This window comes from Vigna unguiculata, chromosome 4 (assembly GCF_037176805.1).
Source record: "Vigna unguiculata cultivar grain cowpea cultivar isolate G323 ecotype 2 chromosome 4, ASM3717680v1, whole genome shotgun sequence".
Taxonomy (NCBI): domain Eukaryota; kingdom Viridiplantae; phylum Streptophyta; class Magnoliopsida; order Fabales; family Fabaceae; genus Vigna; species Vigna unguiculata.
Window position 1 is genome coordinate 1703645 of NC_140795.1, and position 21877 is coordinate 1725521.

At 33.4% G+C, this 21877-nt stretch overlaps 3 protein-coding genes across 7 annotated transcripts; all 3 read left to right on the top strand.

Moving 5' to 3' along the window:
- The first annotated feature begins 1124 nt into the window (after nucleotides 1-1124).
- Nucleotides 1125-9613, top strand: VRN5 (Fibronectin type III domain-containing protein). 4 transcript variants are annotated; one of them, XM_028068522.2, is made up of 6 exons: nucleotides 1125-1404; nucleotides 1834-1911; nucleotides 2369-2437; nucleotides 6402-7029; nucleotides 7414-7724; nucleotides 7799-9613. In XM_028068522.2, exons 3-6 carry the CDS (start codon nucleotides 2407-2409, stop codon nucleotides 8983-8985), a joined length of 2157 nt encoding a protein of 718 aa, XP_027924323.2. In that variant the 5' UTR covers nucleotides 1125-1404; nucleotides 1834-1911; nucleotides 2369-2406; the 3' UTR covers nucleotides 8986-9613. The 4 variants fall into 4 exon arrangements, with proteins under 4 accessions (XP_027924323.2, XP_027924319.2, XP_085528779.1 ...); XM_085672653.1 differs by lacking the exon at nucleotides 1834-1911 and adding an exon at nucleotides 5585-5625 and having other exon boundaries at nucleotides 1127-1404; XM_028068518.2 differs by lacking the exon at nucleotides 1834-1911 and having other exon boundaries at nucleotides 1126-1404.
- Nucleotides 9614-11210: 1597 nt separating this feature from the next.
- Nucleotides 11211-13605, top strand: LOC114180332 (FT-interacting protein 3-like). Its single transcript, XM_085671798.1, has one exon. The coding sequence runs from the start codon at nucleotides 11217-11219 to the stop codon at nucleotides 13560-13562; it is 2346 nt and encodes a 781-aa protein (XP_085527924.1). The 5' UTR covers nucleotides 11211-11216; the 3' UTR covers nucleotides 13563-13605.
- Nucleotides 13606-14846: 1241 nt separating this feature from the next.
- Nucleotides 14847-20844, top strand: HCF101 (ATP binding protein). 2 transcript variants are annotated; one of them, XM_028067486.2, is made up of 15 exons: nucleotides 14847-15045; nucleotides 15142-15273; nucleotides 16555-16703; nucleotides 16787-16837; nucleotides 17045-17200; nucleotides 17513-17656; nucleotides 17733-17875; nucleotides 18157-18226; nucleotides 18338-18433; nucleotides 18626-18715; nucleotides 18855-18908; nucleotides 19247-19370; nucleotides 19567-19691; nucleotides 20126-20248; nucleotides 20503-20844. In XM_028067486.2, the coding sequence occupies exons 1-15, from the start codon at nucleotides 14973-14975 to the stop codon at nucleotides 20575-20577; spliced, it is 1605 nt and encodes a 534-aa protein (XP_027923287.2). In that variant the 5' UTR covers nucleotides 14847-14972; the 3' UTR covers nucleotides 20578-20844. The 2 variants fall into 2 exon arrangements, with proteins under 2 accessions (XP_027923287.2, XP_027923288.2); XM_028067487.2 differs by having other exon boundaries at nucleotides 16561-16703.
- The last annotated feature ends 1033 nt before the right edge of the window (nucleotides 20845-21877 follow it).

The following is a 21877-nucleotide window of genomic DNA, read 5'->3' on the forward strand; positions in this document are numbered from 1 at the left end:
GGCGTGAATTAAGTAATTTAAAATATCATATTAACTTAACTTAAAATACTTTATTTATTTTTTCTATCAATTATAATCTTTTGAAATTTTCATATAATACATAATAATTTAAGAAACTTAATATTACCTTTTAAAACTCGATTGACTCGTTTTGTTTTGTAAATAGGTCTATCCAACCTCATTCATTAATCATGTGTCATATTGAAAACATTAGTTTAATTAAACCGAGTTTAAACATACTTAAATTTGAATAATTATTTTCAAAAGAAAAAAATATAATATTTATATATAACAAAATATAACACATGCAAATTAATACTCTATAACTAAAAATTAAAGATTTCGAAACTTATTTCTCAATATTCTATACACTTTAAAAGCTACAAATTTTAAACTTACTTTCGTAACTAAATAATAGGTTGTTGACATCTAATGGTTTAATTTATTATTAAATACTTTATTTTTAGGGTTAAATATGTTTATAATCTCATAATTTTCAGTAATTTTTGGAATTAGTTAATTTTAAAATTTTGGATCTGTTTACTTTTCATCTCTAGAAATTTGTAGTATTAGTCATTTTAATTAAATTTTGTTAGGTTTATTTGATATTTTGTATGCATTTCAGATTTGTAATTAAGTTACTGAGACTGTTTGACACATTTTTACTTTAATGTTAAGTTAAATACTATTATGAAACGCGCTTGAAATATCAAATAAATTTAACAAAATTTGATTAAACAGACTAAATCCACGAAAAAAACTAAAACTAAATTGGTCAAACATTTCAAAAATAACTAAATTTTAAAATTCACTGAAAATGAAAATTAAAAAATAAAATCATATTTAACCTTTACCGACTTAACTGAAGTTCATGTTTTGAAATTATTATAAAATAAAAAAAAAACATATTTTCCAATCTATTAACAAATATATGAGTATGACCTCTGTATAAAGCAATGACATTTATCACAACTTTCATCCAATAATGTACTCTTTTTACATTTCATTGATAGTTTCGTATATTCCAATTAAAAAATACGATGAATAATAATTTTATCTAAAATAATAATATTTCTCCAAAACCAAATAAGAAGAAAAAGAGATTGGGAAAAACAGCAGCAGCAGCTGACCTGACTACACTATCCGTACGCATGCATCCCCCGAAACCGAACCGTTCAAACTACCGCCATCCCACGCGCCCTTCTCGCGCGTCACTTCCCCCTCCTCAAAACGTGAAAGGCTCGTACAAAACCAACCTCTTCTTCTTCTTCTTCTCTCTCTATCGCAACGCAAACTAACAACAACAACAACCACCAACAACAACGTTTGTGTCTGGTTGTGTTGTGTTGTTGGGGATTCTTCATGGCAACAAACCCTTGATTCCTCTCCCCATTCTCTGCCGAGGTCAGTGGTTAAACCTCTTTTCTTTCTTTCTTTTTTTCTTTTTTCTCTTTCTTTCTTCGATTCGTTTTTCTACGCAGATTCGTTCTCGTTTTCCCCCTTCCTCGCTTCCTTTTCCTACCTTCACGTTCGCCTCGTGATTCTCGCGTTAATTTCCGCTTTTGTTCTTTCTAATTTTCCTTATTTCATTTTTTTAAAATTAAACAAAATAATAATATGGAGACTCTCTTTGATTTTTTTCTTTTCTCCTTTCGTTAATGCACCGTGCGCAATGCGTATTGGGAAAACGGTTAAATCGTGATTTGTTTGTTGCGCTTTCTCTTCGGCTTCTCTTTCTCATTTATTTTTTCTCTATATTGTTTCGTTTCTTTTGAAATGTATTTAAGTCAATGACAATAATAGTAATAATATTAATGGGTTCGTGTTTTTTAGCTGTTGAATGTTGATTGGAGTTGAATCATTTCCATGAGGGAACGTGGATTGGAGTCAAATGAGCAAGATAATACAGCTGTATTTGGAGTTTGATTTTTTTTTTTAATTTTTAATTTGAGATATATATTTTTTAACTTCAATGGTTGGTGTCATGTACTTTTAGTTTGTCGTTCTGAATGCGTTGTTTATAATGTTTGGGTTCTGAAACTGGTGTATTTGAAACATGGTCACTCTCTTCCGTGGGAAATTATCATTTTCTTATTTCATTAAGGTAAATGATAAATAAGATGAGCTATCAAGAATAAGTTTTTTTTTTTTTTTTAAGTGTTTGATAGTGGTTGTTTTTTTTTTTAAGAAACTTTGGATTTGTGCTTTAACCAGTGTTTGTTAGCTTTCTTTAGTGTGATGCAGCTTAGACATTACTAAAATTTTTCATTTTTCTGTTCATGTGGGAATTTAATGGATTGACGACATTCATTTGCTCTTCACAATAACATAAGCAACCTTTTAATCCATTTTTTTCTCTGTTTGTCAGAGAAGGGCCATTCTATTATAGTGTTGGACGGTTACAGAATGGATCTAGAAGACAAGTTCCTTGCTAAAGGTGTGTTTTTGAGCTTCTTTTTGAGTTTGTTCTCTCAGTAGTTACAAAATGTAACATTCTGTTGTGCTTTTAATTTAATATTGTCTTGCTGGCTGAGCTAGGGCCAGTGTATCTTTCTCATCCATTGACACGATTTAAAAAGTGAAGGATGCATGCTGTGTGATTTATCTAATGACTGTGTTATTTTATGTGTTTTACCACTGACAAACACGCTGTTACATGTTTCAACACATCTACTAATGTTTATGCACAGTTTCAGTCCACTGTTAGGTTTAAATATTGAAAGTGGTTTATTTTGGAAGGCGCTTTGTTACTTGATCATTTTCTAGCCCAATGGTTTGTTGCCTGATTACTGTGTTAGTGCCTAACTGCTTCATCAACATATTTTTTCCTTCTTTGTTGGCTAATCCCTAACTTGACATTTGTTTGACTCATTTGATGTCATGATGTACCTTGTAAATATATATATGTATATGCTTGAGGTTTTATCTGTTGCTTGGCTACTTTCTTAGAGTCAAGGGATCAATGTTATATCAGAATCTCAGATTTAATAAATGCTGAACACATATGGTTAAAATCTAGTATTTTTTCTATATTTCCTCTGTATGGCATAGTTTTGGAAAGTGATTGTGGCTATGGGCCGCAACGTAGCATAAAGTTAATCTAGTTCCTATTCTTCCTCTTATTTTTTAATTGGAATTATGTTATTATGCTAAATAAACAATATGAGGAAGTGTTAAAATTTGAGATACCTTATTAAGGATATTAATAATGAAAAATCATGTGGCGTAGGATGTACTAAAATTTTCAGGAATGGTAAGGCTATGAAAATTGTCTACAAAATCAATCTGGGATTTCTTTTTAAGTGGATGTTTATTCTGAATATTCCTATTATGTTTATTCACAATATGAATGCCTATTATTTTTTCCCTTCAAATCTTTGGGATATGAATTTTGATGTACCAATCATGTTCTGTTTTTGTCATATGAAATGAAATTATGAATATTAATAAGCATTAATGTGAGTTTCTGCTATAGATAGAGTATAATTAGACAGGATTGAAGTACATGTAATCCTCCGAATTAAAACATAAACTGCAGAATTTAATGGTATTATAAATGCTAAGAATTGGGTGTGATTATTGGATTTAGTCCTTCTTGTGTAAATAACTCCTCAAAAGACGATTCTTTTGTCCACATTGTCTTGTCAGTTACCAAACTAATTTATTTGGGAATTAAAAGTTTGGCTGTAAGTACTTTTGATATTTCTGTGCCAATTATCGCTAGGAAGAACCTTCCTAAACATACCGATCAGTCTACAGAAGTTGCTTCGTTAAAATGCATTCCACTTGAGTAATACTTTATCAATTATCCAAACGTGCACTTGGCATTTTAAATTTTAAGTAAGATTACAATTGAGTTGAACTGGCAGTGTGTCTGGTATATGACTATATTACAATATTATTTATATCTACTCATGTCTATCCTGACAAGACCTTTTATAGCAAATTTCGCTGAAAACTTCCATTGGATAATCGATTTTTTTAATTTAGGTCACGGCCATAATATTTCACATTAATCTGAAATTGGTTTGATTTGTAAATATTCACAGGAAAATATTGAAGATGAGCATACGATATTCTTTTTAAGCTAAGAAAATATTACCTCTTCTGTCCCTAGTTGTAAGATAAATTAGAAGAGGTTTCCTTTTGTAAGACCCAATTAAAAAACAGGGAGTGGTTGAACCAGAAAACTATTAGGAGAGACAGAAATATTAATGAGAAGGGTAGTTTTGGAGATAAAATATAAATTTTTGGAAAAATTTACTACTATCTACTAAACCACTTTCTTAATCTTGATGAAAGAGGTAATTGTTTATAAATAGGAATGAGGGAGTAATTTTAGTTATGTATGTATTAAGGACCAAAATTTCTAATATCAGCCAAGAAAGATCAAGATGATTAAGTACACTTAAATGGTTGGATTGAAGAAGAATACATTCCTTAAAAGTATTTTGAATGGTGCCCATGAATCAAGATCTGCACTTGTATTAATTGAGATGTGCATAATAAATTAGAAATTAAAGCTTTAGGTCTTTCTCCTTTGCCTGCATAATCTAGTCTATATAAAGGGTTATTCCAAACTATAGCTGTCGTGCAATACACTTGGACTCCCTTCCAGGATTTGCTACACTGTATGTAGATGCTCCTGTAGTGTCAACTCTGTCAGGATATCTCTTTACTTTTTCTGTTTTCTGTAGTAGGGAGGATCTGGTGCTTATGAGGTATTTACTTTCTCATTTTCAATTGTTCCTTTTGTATTTTCTCTATTTAGTCTTTTAGGTATTTTAAGGATGAGAATGCCTGATGTGTGTATATAATTATGTGTCATCATGTCCTTATTGTGTATTGTCAAACTTTTGGTGTGAATATCCTTATTGTTTGGAATATAGGTTGGAGATTGTTCTATACTTTTAACTTATTCAGGGTAGCTCACTTTTGTCACTCCTATTTATTCAAAGATAAATTGTGCATTTCAGCCAGAGGAAATCAATTCCAAGTTTTCTATTTGGTTGTTGATCATCTTGAACTGAAATCACTTTTTTTGGTGTTTGTCTATTTCTCTTGAATGCTTAATTCATTTACTGATTTAGTATTGTATTAGTATCTGCTTATAATTTTGACATTGATGTTTACATATTTTTATTGCTTTTTTGGAAGTGGAAAGTAGTAATGAATTTGAATTGATTCTATCCATTCAAGGAGAAATGCTTTCAAAACAATTATTGTGTTCTAATTTGGACGATCCTTCTTGATCACATGATAAATGATTTAGTTTAAAATGCAAGAGTCAAAACAGATTTATGTGGCATTATTTGGAAAATTGTGCTAATGCTTTTGAATATTCTTGGATTTGGCATGTGAATTGATGGATTTCTCCTGCATCAACTCTTCTTGGGTTTTTGTTTTTATATTGTTCACACAATTAGTTCTTCATTTTTGCTAGTTGAGTTCATGTGAGTTGGAGTTGATCTGTTTGTACATTTTTGTCTTCTTTCTGTTTCTTGGTTTCCATATGTGATGTACTGTTTTGAACAATTTATTTAGTTTCTTCCGTTGAATTAAAGTAGAGATGGTTCAATTGCAGGTTCTCTTGGTACTGCTGATTGATGCATGCATGACAACTAGGTAGAAACATAACTTGATGTGTTTAGCCCTAGTTGCTGGATTTCTAACTCTTAAACTTATGAATGATGTTGAAATGAAGCTTAGGAGTGGGGAGCTAAAGTAGATATTGGTGTTCCAATAATGATTGGGATATACTATATATACCAAGGGTAGCAACATGCTCGGATATTATGTTAAATATAAACGATTGGGGCATGATTGGGATATACTATATATACCAAGGGTAGCAACATGCCACAACGGTCTTTCCTTCACTAATTGCTTATGGCAGTTGGCCAAAGAGTTCCATTTAGCAGCCATGGTGGCTGGCTCCATTTAACAGCACTGCTTTCTTATGTTTATGATTATGAATTTAAGTGTTATTATTACCATTTTTTCTCTCACTTTATAATGTGCATATATATGATATAAATTTTCTGAATCTTGAAGAACCTTATGCTGTGTTACAATTTCATGATATGCTATTTTGTTTCCCCTTTCTGAGTGCATAAAGTCCTGATTGACTACCTTGGTCTGAACGATGTAGTCAATCATGAATGGTTGAAGTTCTTGCTTCGTGATTACCCTTTTATTCATGTCTTTGGTGCAAGTGGAACCTATGTATAGTTTACTATCTATTGCATTTGTTATTGCTCTGGATTAATCTGTTATTGTTTTTATTTCTATTCAGTTAATCAACATCTATACAGGAGTGTAGGTTTTGCTGTTTCCTCTAGTCAGATTTTCCTTCTATTTCCACTAGACTTATTTTGTATCTGTTTTCTTTTTCGGTCCAGTTTCTGGTATTCAAAGCCTTTCATCTAGTGCTCAAAGTACTCCTGAAAAAAATGGTCATTCAGATGATGCTTCAAGAAGTTCAGAACTTCTTCAAGAGTTCCTAAAACCTGGTCTTAAGAAGGAACTTCTACGAACTTGCGTTGATAAGGACAAAAAGAACATTTCTTCAAAAAGCAGGATGACTGAAACTAAGTCAACGAGTAAGAATGTCAAGAAGCAGGACTCAAAAAAAGTTTCTGGTGTCAGCAATCAGTCTTCTAGGAAGCAACATCGCAAAGGAGAAAACCCTGTGCGGTTTGTACCGGTTCCTGACCCACCTAGTGATTTTGGACATTCAAACTCCTGGATCTGTAAGAATTCTGCTTGTCGAGCAGTTCTCTCTAAAGATGACACATTTTGTAGAAGGTGCTCTTGCTGTATTTGCCACCTTTTTGATGATAACAAGGATCCCAGCCTTTGGTTGGTATGCACATGTGAATCTGCTCAAGGGGACTCCTGTGGATTGTCTTGCCATATTGAGTGTGCTCTTCAACATGAAAAAGTTGGAGTTGTTGATCATGGACAACTGATGCAATTAGATGGTGGATATTGTTGTGCATCCTGCGGTAAAGTTACTGGGATACTTGGGTGAGTAATCTTCTTTACTTTCCTACCTATTGGTATTTACTCCGTTCCTTTTATCAAATATCAAATGAAGCTTTGATTAATCTTTTCAAATTTCTTGTTTATGCTGTGAAATATCAAACATGCATCAGCCTGTATTGTATTTATAACTATATATTCCATGTTTATTTTGTCTGTTGCACATCATTCACATAGACATACTTACAACAATGAAGCAAACTTTAACTCCTACAGTTGTTATCAAATACGCTTTCTCAGTACTTTTAATTTGGTTGTGAAATAGAATATTGTACTGTATAAAACATTTAAACCATTTTCTATATGCGTTAGTGACTAAACTTTTAGCCTACGTTGGTTAAATTGGTGACTCACGTTAAATGGTGGCAGATGTTGGAAGAAGCAGCTAAGCATAGCAAAAGATGCTCGACGAGTAGATGTACTATGTTTCAGGATATATTTGAGCTACAGGCTTTTGGATGGTACTTCAAGATTTAAAGAATTGCATGAAATGGTAAAAGAAGCAAAGGCTAAACTGGAGACTGAAGTTGGTCCAGTTAATGGGGTTTCTGCCAAAATGGCACGAGGGATTGTCAGCAGACTCCCTATTGCTAGTGATGTCCAAAAACTCTGCTCTCTTGCTATTGAGAAAGCTGATGAATGGTTGGCCACTGTTCCCAATGTAAATCCAGAATCCAGAGGTTGGTACTATTCTTTTTGTCTGCCTATCAATTTGATTTATACATAGTGTATGATGAAGTTATTAATCTTGCAGAGGGTTCACTTCCCGCTGCCTGCAAGGTTGTGTTTGAAGAGGTGACGGCCTCCTCAGTCAAAATAATTTTATTTGAAATGTCAAATGCATCTTCTGGGGACGTTAAGGGATACAAGCTATGGTATTACAAGAGCAGGGAGGAATCACACACTAAAGATCCTGTTTGTGTTTTTCCCAAATCTCAGAGAAGGATTTTGTTATCCAACCTCCAACCTTGCACGGAATATACTTTTCGGATTGTATCTTTTACTGATACAGGTGACCTGGGTCACTCTGAGACCAAGTGTTTCACCAAGAGCGTTGAGATATTGGAAAAGAATTCATCTTCCTCAGTGGCTGTGAATCAGAAAAAGAACCTTCAAGCTGAATGCAATTCTTCTGGCTCCAAATTGGAGCCCAATCCCTCATCTGCAGACTCTGGATTTAAGGTTCGAGACCTTGGGAAAATCTTGCATCTTTCTTGGGCTCAAGAACAAGGTAGCTTTGAGGGGTTTTGCTGTGCTGACAAGAGAAATTGCTGTGGGCAGAGTGAAGCTATCAAGCCTAGCAAACCACAAGAGCAGTTGCCTTCAGTTTCACGCGATCTCGATCTAAATGTTGTTTCGGTGCCTGATTTAAACGAAGAGCTGACACCTCCGTTTGAGTCTTCCAGGGATGAAGATAATGGCTGTACCTTGCAGCAGGCTGTTGAGGCTGATGATGATGCTGCTTCTCATGATTTAGACAAAAATTTAGCAAGATCACATGGTAGTGGTGGTTCTCAGACATGGAACCATGGACAAACCGGAGAAGTTCCGGCCGTTGATTCACGCGGAGACGCAAGCAGGAAAAGGAAAGCTAGCACAAATGAAGAGACACATGATTGTGACAGCACTTTGATAAATGGCTCTCCTTTACGCCCTTCTGATGGTCCATTCTCTTTAGATGAAAACTTTGAGTATTGTGTGAAAGTAATTCGCTGGCTAGAATGCCAGGGTCATATCAAGCAGGAGTTTAGGTTGAAATTGCTGACATGGTTTAGTTTGAGGTCGACAGAGCAAGAACGAAGGGTGGTAAATACTTTCATTCAAACTCTGATTGATGATCCTAGTAGTTTGGCAGGGCAACTAGTTGACTCATTTTCTGATATTATATCCAACAAGAGGCCAAGAAATGGGTTCTGCAACAAGACTGTGACATCAAGTTAAGCCTTTGAAATCCTGTTCCACGAGATCCTTAAATGCTTCAAGACTATCACCATTTCAAATCACCCTGATTGTTTCTGCCTTGTACATGCATTTTTTATTACTCACCGTGATTCATTTTATTGGGACAAGTTTTTGTCCTGCTAAAAGGATTTGCATTGCATTGATGATTTGCGCAGACAGTAACTCATTCATCCTTGAAGTGAAGAAGGATCTTTGGACATCAAGTTCAAGTCTCAGGATGTTGAAGGCGATTTGCTATTTACTAAATTTCTGCAATTATTTATCAATTTGAATTTAGTCACAGTAGATCATTATTAGTGTTGAACTCTCTTCTCATTACTTCATTTGACAAGCAAAACAAACACTGTGATGGCTGATTTATTCATCCCGTCATTCTTTTGTTATCTTATCTTTGATGTTTTCATGTTTATCTTCATGTGGGTCTGTATTATGTAACCCAAGTGCTCATGCACTCTTTTTCTTAGTTGTTATCGTAGCGTGTTATAGGTCTGAAGCCACCATGAATAGTGAATTAAAAACTTTGCTGTTGACACAGTAGATAACACTGTAGTTGTATCGTGCTTGACACTATGTTAAAATTAAGGAAATGCTTCTAATGTTGTTGCAATTTCTTCTCTTTTAATTGAAACTTGAGGATACAAAATTAAGGAAATGTTTCTAATGTTTTCTAAAGAAAAAGAAAATGAATCCTATTTTTCCTTGAACTGGTTTTTCTAAAATGCACACCATGAAATGCATTTTTCAACATTTAAAATTTGTCTACAATAATTGTTCAAATTTTCTATGCCAGTTATCTTATTACAAAATGGTCCACCCTTTTGGTTGATGGATAATTTTTTTTTTTTTTGATGATTTTAGTATTTACTTGTTTAACTTATATGATAATTAACAAACCTTGTTTAATTTGTATGATTGTCTAAATTTCTTATTTTTTTGATAAATAGTTCACACCTATAACAATTTAAAATAGACAATTGATTGAAATATTGTATTTACCTACTATTTTACATCAAAAGTCTGAGCTTTTTGTGAAATTATTATCAATGGCAACAACTCAAACAATTTCAGAATATAAAATCTAAAAAAAGTTTGTTGTTTAGATTAAATTGGTTTTCACATGAAAACATGATTGCCCTGTTCAGTTTTATTAAGAAAACAAGAACAAAAACAAAAATATTTTTTTAATATGCACAAAACAATAGTATTTGATTAGGCAGCAGGAAAAGTGATTTTCCTTCAAACTAAAAAATGACTGAATTATTAGACAATATTCATTGTTTTGCATTGAATAGTCTTTAAAAATTCAAATAAGAAACTGATACATACTAAAATAAACCATGACATACATCTTCGCACCTACAAATAATGATAATAATAATTTAATAAAATTAAATGTATATTCGTTGTCAATATTGACTTGTTTTGTTGGTGTTGTCTTTTGCTAAACATTAAAAATATACTCGGTTGATATTTTAAATATCTTTTTAATATATTTTAAAACGTCAAAATTGATGGTGATCGGACAGAATAGAAAAATAGAAAAAAAAAACAGCAGATAATCCAAATTCGACCGGAATTCCATGGTAAAGAAATGTATAGATTGAAAATTCTCTTTGAACATTCTACTGTGAAATTGTGTAACAGCCGTTATCTATGAAATTTAGTAACTGCTCTTATTATTAGTTTTAATTAAATTATTAAGGAATAAGTGAAGAAGGAGGTTAAAGGTGGTTATTCTTTCTTGTTTTTTCTTACACATTTTCACATTCCTGTGTGAGGTTTTAACCATTTATCAGTTAAGAGCGAGTGACAGTGAATTGAATGTGATAATGTTTTTAATTTTTATTATATATAGAAAGCACACAATAAAAAATGCAAGACAAAATGTTCTCTGTTACATATTTTCAAATTGAATTTAAATTTCAATCAATTTCATGTAGCTGTTGCAAACCGAAATCACCATGCAATTATGTATCATGTTTGATAACTGACAACTTCTTCTTTTGTTGGCCTTCTTCACCAAACCTTCACTTTTCTTTATATGTTCTCACATCCTGAAATATTGAGGGAACATATTATTTGAGTTCTTCATTATTCAACAGTTTGTGAGTGTAAGTTTCTTCTTTGATCCTATGTGATATTTGTTCATGTTGTATAAGTGTTTGTGATTGATTTTATTGCATTCTGTCTTCACTTTTGCAGAGTAAACAATGGCAACCCAAAATCAAAACCAGCAACAACAGAAGAAGAACAAAGAGGATTTCTCTCTGAAGGTGACAACTCCAAACATCAATGCCGGAAGAGTGATCAGTGGTGACAGACTCCCCACTGCATTCGACCTGGTTGAGAAAATGCAGTTTCTGTTTGCGAGGGTGGTGAAGGCCAAACGTTTATGTGCATGTCAACCTTGCAACCCTTATGTGAAAGTGAACCTTGGAAGCTTTACAGGAACAACAAGATGCTTGGAGAAAACCACAACTCCGGAATGGAACCATGTCTTTGCTTTTTCCAGGGAAAGGATTCAAGTGCCTGTTCTGGAAGTTGTGGTTTGGAACAAGAAATGTTGTGACCCTGATGAGTTATTGGGTAGTGTTGGATTCACAATTTCTGATGTTCCCATGAGGGTCCCTCCTGATAGCCCCCTGGCACCACAGTGGTACAAGCTCGAGGATCAGAAAAGGGTGAAGCTTGATGTAGAGTTGATGTTGTCTGTTTGGATGGGAACTCAAGCAGATGAAGCTTTTCCTGAGGCTTGGCATTCAGATGCAACAGAGACTTGTGGTGAAAACATTGCTCACACTCGTTCGAAGGTATATATTTCTCCTAGGCTTTGGTATCTCAGAGTTAATGTGATTCAAGCTCAGGATTTGTTGCTCAAACTTAAGAGTGGTAATAATTCTGATATTTTCATCCAAGGTGTTGTGGGGAACTTGGCTCTGAGGAGCCGTTTTAGGAAGAGTAATGCAAACCCCATGTGGAATGAGGACTTGATGTTTGTGGTGGAAGAACCCTTTGATGATTGCTTGTTACTGACAATAGAGCAAGGGAGTTACAGCAAGCATGAGAGGGTGGGAAGTTGTGTGGTTCCTTTGAAGAATGTGCAGCAGAGAACTGATGCTACTCCACCAGCTGGTGTGTGGTACAATCTTCACATGCCAAAGGAAAACAAGGGTGAAGAGAAGGTAAAGTTTTCAAGTAAACTCAACATGAGGATCTCTTTGGATGGAGGGTACCATGTTCTTGATGAGGCCACTCACTACACCAGTGATCTCAGGCCATCATCAAGAAACCTGTGCAAACCAAGCATTGGTGTTCTTGAATTGGGAATTCTTAATGCTGTGGGGCTGTCTCCAATGAAGAAGGATAACCGCACTGATGCATTTTGTGTAGCAAAGTATGGTCCCAAGTGGGTGAGGACAAGAACTGTTGTGGATAGTCTTTCTCCCAAGTGGAATGAGCAATACACATGGGAAGTTTATGATCCTTGCACAGTGATCACCATTGCTGTGTTTGATAATGGAAACTTGAGTGCAGCAAAAAGTGGTGGAGGAAAAAAACCAGAAGAAGCACTTGATAAGAGAATCGGCAAGGTAAGGATTCGTTTGTCCACTCTTGAAAGTGACAAGATTTACACTCACTCTTATCCTCTTATGAACTTGCAAACTCAAGGAGCAAAAAAGATGGGAGAAATTCAATTAGCTGTGAGATTTTCTTGTCCATCTATGTTGAATGTTTTGCAAACCTATGCACAACCTTTGCTCCCAAGAATGCACTACACAAGCCCTTTGTCTAGATTTCAGTTGGATAGTTTGAGAAACCAAGCTGCAGTGATCACAACACTGAGATTCAGAAGGGCTGAACCACCACTGAGTAAAGAGATTGTTGAGTACATGGTAGACATGGGTGCAAATGTGTGGAGCATGAGAAGGGGAAAAGCTCAGTTCTACAGAATTGCTGGTCTTCTGAGTTTTCTTGTTTCTGCAGCTAAACAGTTTCATGAGATACATTCTTGGAAGAGTACAGTCACCACAGTGGTTAGTTACTTCATGTTTGTGTTCATCATTTTCCTTCCTAAAATGATTCTGCCATCAGCATTTTCCTTCCTCTTTATGGTTGGAATTTGGCGCTATAGAACAAGGCCAAGGTACCCTTCTCACATGGATATGAGTTTGTCTCAGGCTGACACAGCCAGTGTTGAAGAACTTGAAGAAGAATTTGACCCCTTTCCTTCAAAATTCAGTGGTGACAACTTGAAGAAAAGGTATGATCGGTTAAGAGCAGTTGCAGGGAGGGTGGTGGAAGTGATGGCTGATTTGGCAACTCAAGGAGAAAGGGTTCAATCTTTGCTGAGTTGGAGAGACCCAAGAGCAACCGTTTTGTTCGTTATTTTCTGCTTTGTGGCAGTTATTGTGACATGTTTTGTTCCTTTTCGCATTTTGATGTTGGTTTGGCTGAGTTATGTGTTGAGACCTCCGAGGTTTCGAAGCTTTGATATTCCTGCAGTTCCACAGAACTTCCTCAGGAGAATGCCTGCAAAATCAGATAGCATGCTGTGAGTTGGAGATGAAGAAGATGAAGAAGATGAAGATTCTCACTCTCAGAACTCAAGATAGAAGAAGATGCAAACTTATATTTTATTTATTTTTTTCGTTAGAGATGTCCAATTTTATTTTTAGCTGTCACAGTTGACCAATAATGTCATTTTTTTTTAATTAGCCAGTTTTTTTCACACTTTAAATATATGTTTTCTATAAATTGTTTTTTCTTTTTATTTGATAGTATTTTTTATAATGATTTTTTTTATTTAGTTTTGACTCTATATATTTTTTTAAAAAAAGACTCGATGATGTGATGCATATTTATTTAAAAAGTTTGTCCCTTTCAATTATCATTAAATCGGTTAAAAGTTGATGAGTTTATATATATTACAATTATTCATTCTTTTTATCCCTTTATTATGTTATCATCCAATTTAAGGAAAAAAATGGAAGAAATAAACTCTATTAAATAAAAGATAAATAGAAAATATGTCGAATAAAAGTGTTAGTAATTTTTTTTTACTGAATTTTTTTAATAGCGTTCTTTATAATAAATTACTGAATACACAAGCTAATGGGTTGACTTGTATGATTAGAAAATATATTAAAAAAAATTAAAAAAATATAAAATAAATAAATCAACTAAAAATATAACACATTTGTATTGATTAATCAAATAATAAAACATAAAACCTTCTTAATCTTTTTAAGGTTAAAAAAACTCTTATATAATCTAAAGTAAAAGAAAATGTCAAAATATGAACCTTCTTAAATCTTTGTTGTGAACAAATATAAATTACTAGTCCTTGGATTCACCTAGTAATAACTCATCACAACTCTTTTAACCCACAATTTATGTAGAGTTTAACATGTATTGTGAGTATAAATATCTTTACATTATTAATTAATTTGAAGTTGGTATGATATTCTAAGTAATTTTTACAAAAGTCAATAAACTTTTAAGATATAATACATGGTTATATGACAATATTAAAAAAAAAATTGTAAATGCATTTCAATCAAATTCTTGTAGAAGATGAACTATAAAAAGTCCAAAATCTATGCTTTACTCTTTTATACATTATCAACATCATTTTGTTTACACTCATTCGATTATAAATGATTTTGACTTTCAAAAATAGTTATTAAAAACTATTTTTTTTATTATACATGAGAATCAAAATAGAACAAGTGCTCTAAAATTAAATCTTTTTATTTATCCTAAACTGTATGAACCACAAGTTATTCGGACCAATCATGGGTTTAGCCCAGATACCCTATAAAGCAATGACCAAACAAATTTTAGTAGGAAACATTGAGGTTGTAATCTGCAAAATGATGATTAAAAAAAATATATAGTAGTGGCAACTAGTAACTGAAACATGAGGTTGGAAACAAACTGTCACTGACCTCACCCACAAACACACAATGCAAGTTCTTCATGCTCCATCTTCTCCTCACCTTTCTATCCAAACCTCAAAACCTCCACACCTAACATGGGGTGTGTCTCTCATCTGTTCTTCACACACACCACTCTCTTACAACCTTTTCACATCATGTTATGCTCATCACAATTCTCTGTCTTTCTTTCTTGCAGGTTTGCTTCCTTCTGTGAGTGTAAATTCTTCACCTTTTTCCACCCTTCATGTTTCTCTTCACTCCCAAAAGGACCAGCGGTTGTTGTGGGCCCCCCATAAAAGGTTCACCTCCAGAGCTGCTTCTGTTGAAGGTAAATTACTAAATTTGATTCCTTTTCTGTGGATGGAAGATGCTTAATCCACTCATTGGCCTCAAATGTGTGCTAAAGTTTTGGAATTTAGTCAAAGTTTTGTGAACTGGGATGTGGGCATTGTGAATATCAGTGTGGCTGTGGTTTTAGAGTGTATGCATAATGGAACTGTTTTATAATGAAAAAGTCACTTTCCGTGTTTCTGGGTTTTGGTGGGTGGTGTAAACCTAATGCTTGATCAATCTTAAGCTCACCTGAGGTAGGTTCACTTGTTGTATAGTCTTATCAGGATTGATATGATAGATTAAAGAGCAGAATTTCACACTTCTATGCAGGGGTGAAATGGCTATAGATTGTTCTGTTTTCTTTTTCTGCTGGTTCCTGTATAAATTAGTGATTGGAGAAAACTGACAAAACAAGATCAACTAACTAATTTGCTGACATAGAGGATAATTCAAATAGGATGTTTGTCAAAGGATGAAGTTTGGGATTTAGGCATACTGTTGTACCGGTGGGGACTATTGAATTTATTCATATACTTTTGGCTCCCTGGTGGTTTTTTTAGGCATAATAGTTAAACTATGTCAATGTTAGTATCTCATGTTGTGAATTATGATTTTGTGGTAATTTACAACCAGATAATCTTAAAAGTTTGGGATCAGGTTGGAAGTTCAATGTATATGCCCATTCCAATGGTAGATTGGGCTGGTGAGACAATCTATACACTAAAAATAAGAATGAATAATAAAGGTCAAGTGTTTATGAAAAGCCATTCCAAATTGTCTATCCAGGAATTCATGATTTCTTGGTTGATGTTTCATAAGACTTTTTTAATGTGTGTAAATAATCTTTTCAAAATTTATATCTTTCATTTGGGTAAATTCAAAAAATCATGGCTGTAATCCAGAATATGCATAAAATGTTTTAGCTCGAATTTCAAAAGAATATTTTTTGTTGAGCACTAAACCAGATTATTTTCACATTCAGCAATTGCTTTAGACTTTTGAATGCTCAGATGGTTAAGACCAGTGCGGTTATATATCAAATGATCAAACATTGCATGAGATCATGAAGTCAGTGGAAGGATTATGAAGATTTGACAAGGAAGAAGTTTTTCACAGCCTAATGAGTCACGTATTTGGTTAAATGACAATGCAGAATTATATTGGAAAAAGTTTGAAGATTTTCATGCATAAAACTTGTCATAAAAAGTACTACACCTTATGCTGTTCGGTGAATACTTATTGTTGCTTCTTGCGTTAATTTTGTGGATTTTCATAGATGCAGTTGGTGATTCTTCAGTATCAACTGGAACGGCTGAGGGTGATGTGTTGAAAGCCTTGTCTCAGATCATTGATCCAGACTTTGGTACGGATATTGTTACATGTGGATTTGTGAAAGATCTGCAGATTGATAAAGCATTAGGAGAGGTCTTAAAATCACTAACCTGAAACTTTCTGCAACACTTGTAAATGATAATGTTCTCACCAAAAGTTTTTCCTTTGAATCTCAGGTGTCGTTTCGGTTGGAGCTCACTACACCAGCATGTCCAATCAAGGACATGGTAAATGACACAATTGCCATTGTTTGAGCTATATCTGATGTAGGTTAGAGTGGTGGACCTTTCTTTTTGTAAACTCAGTACATAGCAGGGATAAAAAAATGAACTATTTCATCCATCTTCTATTAGAGAAAGAAATGTTTAGTACTTGATTTTCCCCATCACTAACTCTATGTTATTGAGACTAATGAATATATATGAATGGCACAGTTTGAGCAGCAGGCAAATGAAGTGGTGGCAATGCTCCCTTGGGTCAAGAATGTTAAAGTTACAATGTCTGCACAACCAGCAAGACCTATATACGCCGAGCAACTTCCGGCAGGTCTACGGACAATTTCAAATATTGTGGCTGTGTCCAGTTGCAAGGTTGATCTTTGTTGGAGGTTTTCCTTCATCGTATATTGGTCCTGTTATACTGAATTATTTGCCCGTTATTCCTGCTGATAAAAGATTTTGCAGTTCTGAGTTGTGAATGATAGTTTTTCATATATAGGATAGGTATAGCTGCTGAAAAATATCTTGATTTTTTATTGCAACAAAAACTAAATGCAATCTTTCCACACTGAAAGGATTAAAATCAACGATTGGTTGAAGCTAAAAAATTCCTAGATGGAATTATGTGCCAATTCATGTACCATAATTTGCATTCATGAAGACCTTTTATGTCAAACTTTGCAGGGGGGTGTGGGAAAATCAACTGTAGCTGTAAACCTTGCTTACACATTGGCTGATATGGGTGCTAGAGTTGGTATATTTGATGCTGATGTTTATGGTCCAAGCTTGCCAACCATGGTCTCTCCCGAAAACCGACTGTTACTAATGGTAAGATTTGATAAACCAATGGATTTTAAATATTTGTTGAGTACTGCAAACATAATGCTTCAGAGTCTTGCTGCAGAATCCAGAGAAGAAGACCATAATTCCAACTGAATACTCGGGAGTGAAACTAGTCTCTTTTGGATTTGCGGGACAAGGACGTGCAATAATGCGTGGCCCCATGGTTTCTGGAGTCATTAATCAACTTCTTACTACTACAGAGTGGTAAGCATTTAAAGAAAAAATACTAAAGAGTGAATAGAGAAAATATTACATGCTATATTGGCTTATAAAACCATGTCTTTTAGTTTTTGCATTGTATTTATTATACTAGTTACCTGTAGGGGCAAGGCTTTTTGTTGTTTTTGCCAGCTTTGTTATGTTATTCAAGTTTATTGATCACCCCTAAAGCATGCATTGGAGTTAACAAAAATTACATTTGTTCAGTAATCTATACACTAATCCTGTTCAAAAATTATATAATCGTGATTTGATATACAATGTAGGGGTGAGCTGGATTACCTTATTATAGACATGCCTCCTGGAACTGGAGATATTCAACTCACATTATGCCAGGTTCTGAATTGGTGGACTAGTATTGTTATCTTTCATAATTTGTTATGGTTTGTTTCAAATCACACTTTGCCTAGTCTCATTTGATTTGATTTTGGTTTCATATTTCTTTAGGTAGTTCCATTAACTGCCGCTGTAATTGTTACCACTCCTCAAAAGCTGTCGTTCATTGATGTTGCAAAAGGAGTTCGGATGTTTTCAAAGCTTAAGGTGGTTCTTCTACAAAACCATGTCTTTTACTGTTTAATTTCATGTTTTGAACTGTTTCACATTTTTTTATCCTTTCCTCTTTTTGATATATAGTTCTTTTAAAAATGTTTGTGAAAGTACTTGCTAGTCATTCATACTTTGATATTATTTATGTTTTATACTTATGTGTATTTTTTTCTGTTAATGCTTAAGGTGCCTTGTGTTGCTGTTGTGGAGAACATGTGTCATTTTGATGCTGATGGAAAACGATATTACCCATTTGGCAGAGGTTCAGGTTCTCAGGCATGAATAATGTTTTTGATTGTTAACTTTTATGTGCTGCTTCATCAAGGAAAAAAATGTGGACAAGCTTATTATACTTAATAGAAAACAATTCTGTACTGTCTGTGGCACATGTTTGATAGTTTGATTATGTTTGCAGGTTGTTCAGCAGTTTGGAATACCTCATCTATTTGATCTCCCTATTAGACCAACTGTATGTTTCATTTTACTTTATCTTTTATAATTCAAATCTTTTTCTCAAATTTTTGTTTCACCAGCAAAATTTGTCCTTAACCTTCCATATTTTAGACTTAGAGGAGTTAAAACAGCGATTAACTAACTACACAGTGTTAAGTAGTTGCCTTATATACTCTAAATTGACTTTATCTCTAGTCGATATGAAACTTTCAACATACAGTACGCAATGAACCTGTTTAGTTCTTTAAAGATATTATGTTTATAGCAGTCTCAAAACCTCAATGTTCTTGCTGCATTGCTAAATGCAAACTATGATTTGAGAACAAGTGAAGTTTATTTGAATAAGTGTCACAGCTCTCTGCCTCTGGAGACAGTGGAAAGCCAGAAGTGGTGGCTGATCCTCAAGGTGAAGTTTCCAAGATATTCCAAAATCTAGGAGTATGTGTTGTTCAGCAGTGTGCCAAAATACGCCAACAAGGTATTCTGTTCCCTCTTGGTGATGTTTGTGAAACATTATTATTTATTAATGTTTTGTCCCACAATTGTATTTGATGCTACTTATGGAAACAGAATGCAGTTTTTCCTTTAAATATGTAATAATAGTTACTTTATCAAATATTTTAAAGCTTATTAGTGTTTTTTCTTTGATTGAAAAATACTTTACTTCATATCAGTTTCAACTGCTGTCACCTATGATAAATCAATCAAGGCAATCAAAGTGAAGGTACCAGATTCAAAAGAAGTATTCTTGCTGCATCCTGCAACAGTGAGACGGAATGATCGCTCTGCTCAAAGTGTGGTATGTGAAAAATTAAAGGATAAGTTTTATTTTCAAAATACTTTGAAGTGAAGTAATAGTTTAAAACTAAAATTTCTGAACGTTGTTCTTATATCAGCATACATGAGGATGATAAAATAACCAACCTAATAGTTTAGGACTATTTATTTTTTCTGACCTTGGAAAGTACAGGGAAACATTGGATTGAAGTTGAAATTCATGTTAACCAGAATTCAAAGTGTCTGGTTGAAGAGAATGGATAGTTGTGAAAGAAAGTCCATACCAAATACATTGAAAAAAAACCTGTTGCTTTCTAAGAAGAAAAATTGCACATTGACTAGTAATCCATGTCTGATTTTCTTAAATAATTTAAATTAATACCTGCATGGATCTTTCAAATGTCATATTCCACTTAGGTATCTGTCTCATCAAGAGCTAATTTTTATCTAAAATAGGATGAATGGACGGGGGAGCAGAAACTGCAGTACAATGATGTTCCTGAAGATATTGAACCTGAAGAAATTCGGCCAATGGGAAATTATGCAGTTTCAATAACTTGGCCGGATGGGTTTAGTCAGGTAATTTTATAACATCTGATATGATAACGAATTTTTACTATATTCAAATAAGATCATGTTAAACATCACTGTGAACTTTTACGTATCCGTTATGCTGATACTTCAAAATCCATCGATCATTATATCTTGTAAGTTACTGAGAGAGTACTAATATCCTTGGTTGAAGCATATCAGTATATGCAATGCAACCAGAACTAGAGAGTACTGGCAAGTTTTAATCTGTGGTTAATTTTTATTGCTACCACATGTTGCAGATTGCTCCTTATGATCAATTACAGACGATGGAGCGGCTGGTTGATGATGTTTTTGAACCAAGTGTACAAGCATGATGAAGAAAAACATCAACTTAGTTGCATTGATGGTGCTGGGAATGGAAAAAACCATTATACATGTATGATAGCCTCAGTTCATAAATCTTTCAACAAATAGGGATATGAACAGAGTTTGATAGAGCATTATTCTGTGAGATAGGTTGGCCTTGAGATTCACATCACACCTCAAGAATAAAGATTTTTTTTTCAACTGTGAACAGAGGTGTACCATAAATCTTTTAAGCATGTATTATTTTGCAGATATCAAGATATATTATGCTAAAATTCCACTTTTCTTCCCAAAGACAAACAATAAACAATAACTTTAGTTTAAACTAAATATATTTTTAATGTCATGTATTCTGATAAAGACTTTTACACCATCAAGATACTAGAATTATATATAGATGGTCAAGATATTAAGTTTTTCAATGGCCAGCCCAAAACTCATGCATTAATTTTTCTTTTATTTTAACACGACACTTTAAGACGTTAAAGTTAAGTTAACAACCTAGGAACTCAATTTATAAAAAGAAGATATCAAATCAAAAACCTAAATATAAAACCAAATTACAAAGAAAACTTTTATTTTTTTAAATCACAAAGGATTTGAATTATATTTGTTATATTATTAATAAAGTGTGCTTCATGATTTAGTTTGTGTATTATTGTTAACATTATTTTATTCGTATTAATAATATTTTAATTGTGGGTGTATATAGACTATAGTATAAGAAATAAGTATTAAAAATCCCAGAGTCCATATGGTGTTTTGATTTTCCTTTTTGTTTCTACTGTATTATTTTTGTAGGGTTAAATATGTTTTTGATCCTTTAACTTTAACTGAATTCTAAAATTAGTGTATTTCGAAACTTTGGACTAATTTAGTCCTTCATCTTTTGAAATACGTAGATTTAGTCTTTTTAATCAAATATTGTTAAGTTTATTTGACATTGTAAGTGCGCTTCATAATAGTATTTGACTTAACATTAAAGTAAAAATGTATTAAACAGTATAAACAACTCAAATACAATCTTGAAATGTCTACGAAACATCAAATAAATCTAACAAAATTTGATTAAAAAGACTAAATTCACGTATTTCGAAAAATGAAAGATTAAATTGGTCCAAAATTTCGAAATAGACTAATTCCAAAATTCATTAAACAATAAGGGACAAAAAAACATATTTAACCTTTTTATTATTATGCTAGTTGTGGATATACTTTGTCAGTCACATTTAATGGACATATTATTCTTCTAATAACAAAATGGGCTATGTTCGTGTTTAGTCCACGTATTTTTTTTTTCGTCTTGAT

Bases quoted from the DNA above. Each gene is read 5' to 3' on its own strand.
- VRN5 (XM_028068522.2), top strand. From the start codon at position 2,407: ATGGATCTAGAAGACAAGTTCCTTGCTAAAG. The intron at 2,438-6,401 runs GTGTGTTTTTGA...TTTTCGGTCCAG, and splicing joins AGACAAGTTCCTTGCTAAAG to TTTCTGGTATTCAAAGCCTT. The intron at 7,725-7,798 runs GTTGGTACTATT...TTAATCTTGCAG, and splicing joins TGTAAATCCAGAATCCAGAG to AGGGTTCACTTCCCGCTGCC.
- LOC114180332 (XM_085671798.1), top strand. From the start codon at position 11,217: ATGGCAACCCAAAATCAAAACCAGCAACAACAGAAGAAGAACAAAGAG.
- HCF101 (XM_028067486.2), top strand. From the start codon at position 14,973: ATGCAAGTTCTTCATGCTCCATCTTCTCCTCACCTTTCTATCCAAACC. The intron at 19,692-20,125 runs GTATGTGAAAAA...TATCTAAAATAG, and splicing joins ATCGCTCTGCTCAAAGTGTG to GATGAATGGACGGGGGAGCA. The intron at 20,249-20,502 runs GTAATTTTATAA...CACATGTTGCAG, and splicing joins GGCCGGATGGGTTTAGTCAG to ATTGCTCCTTATGATCAATT.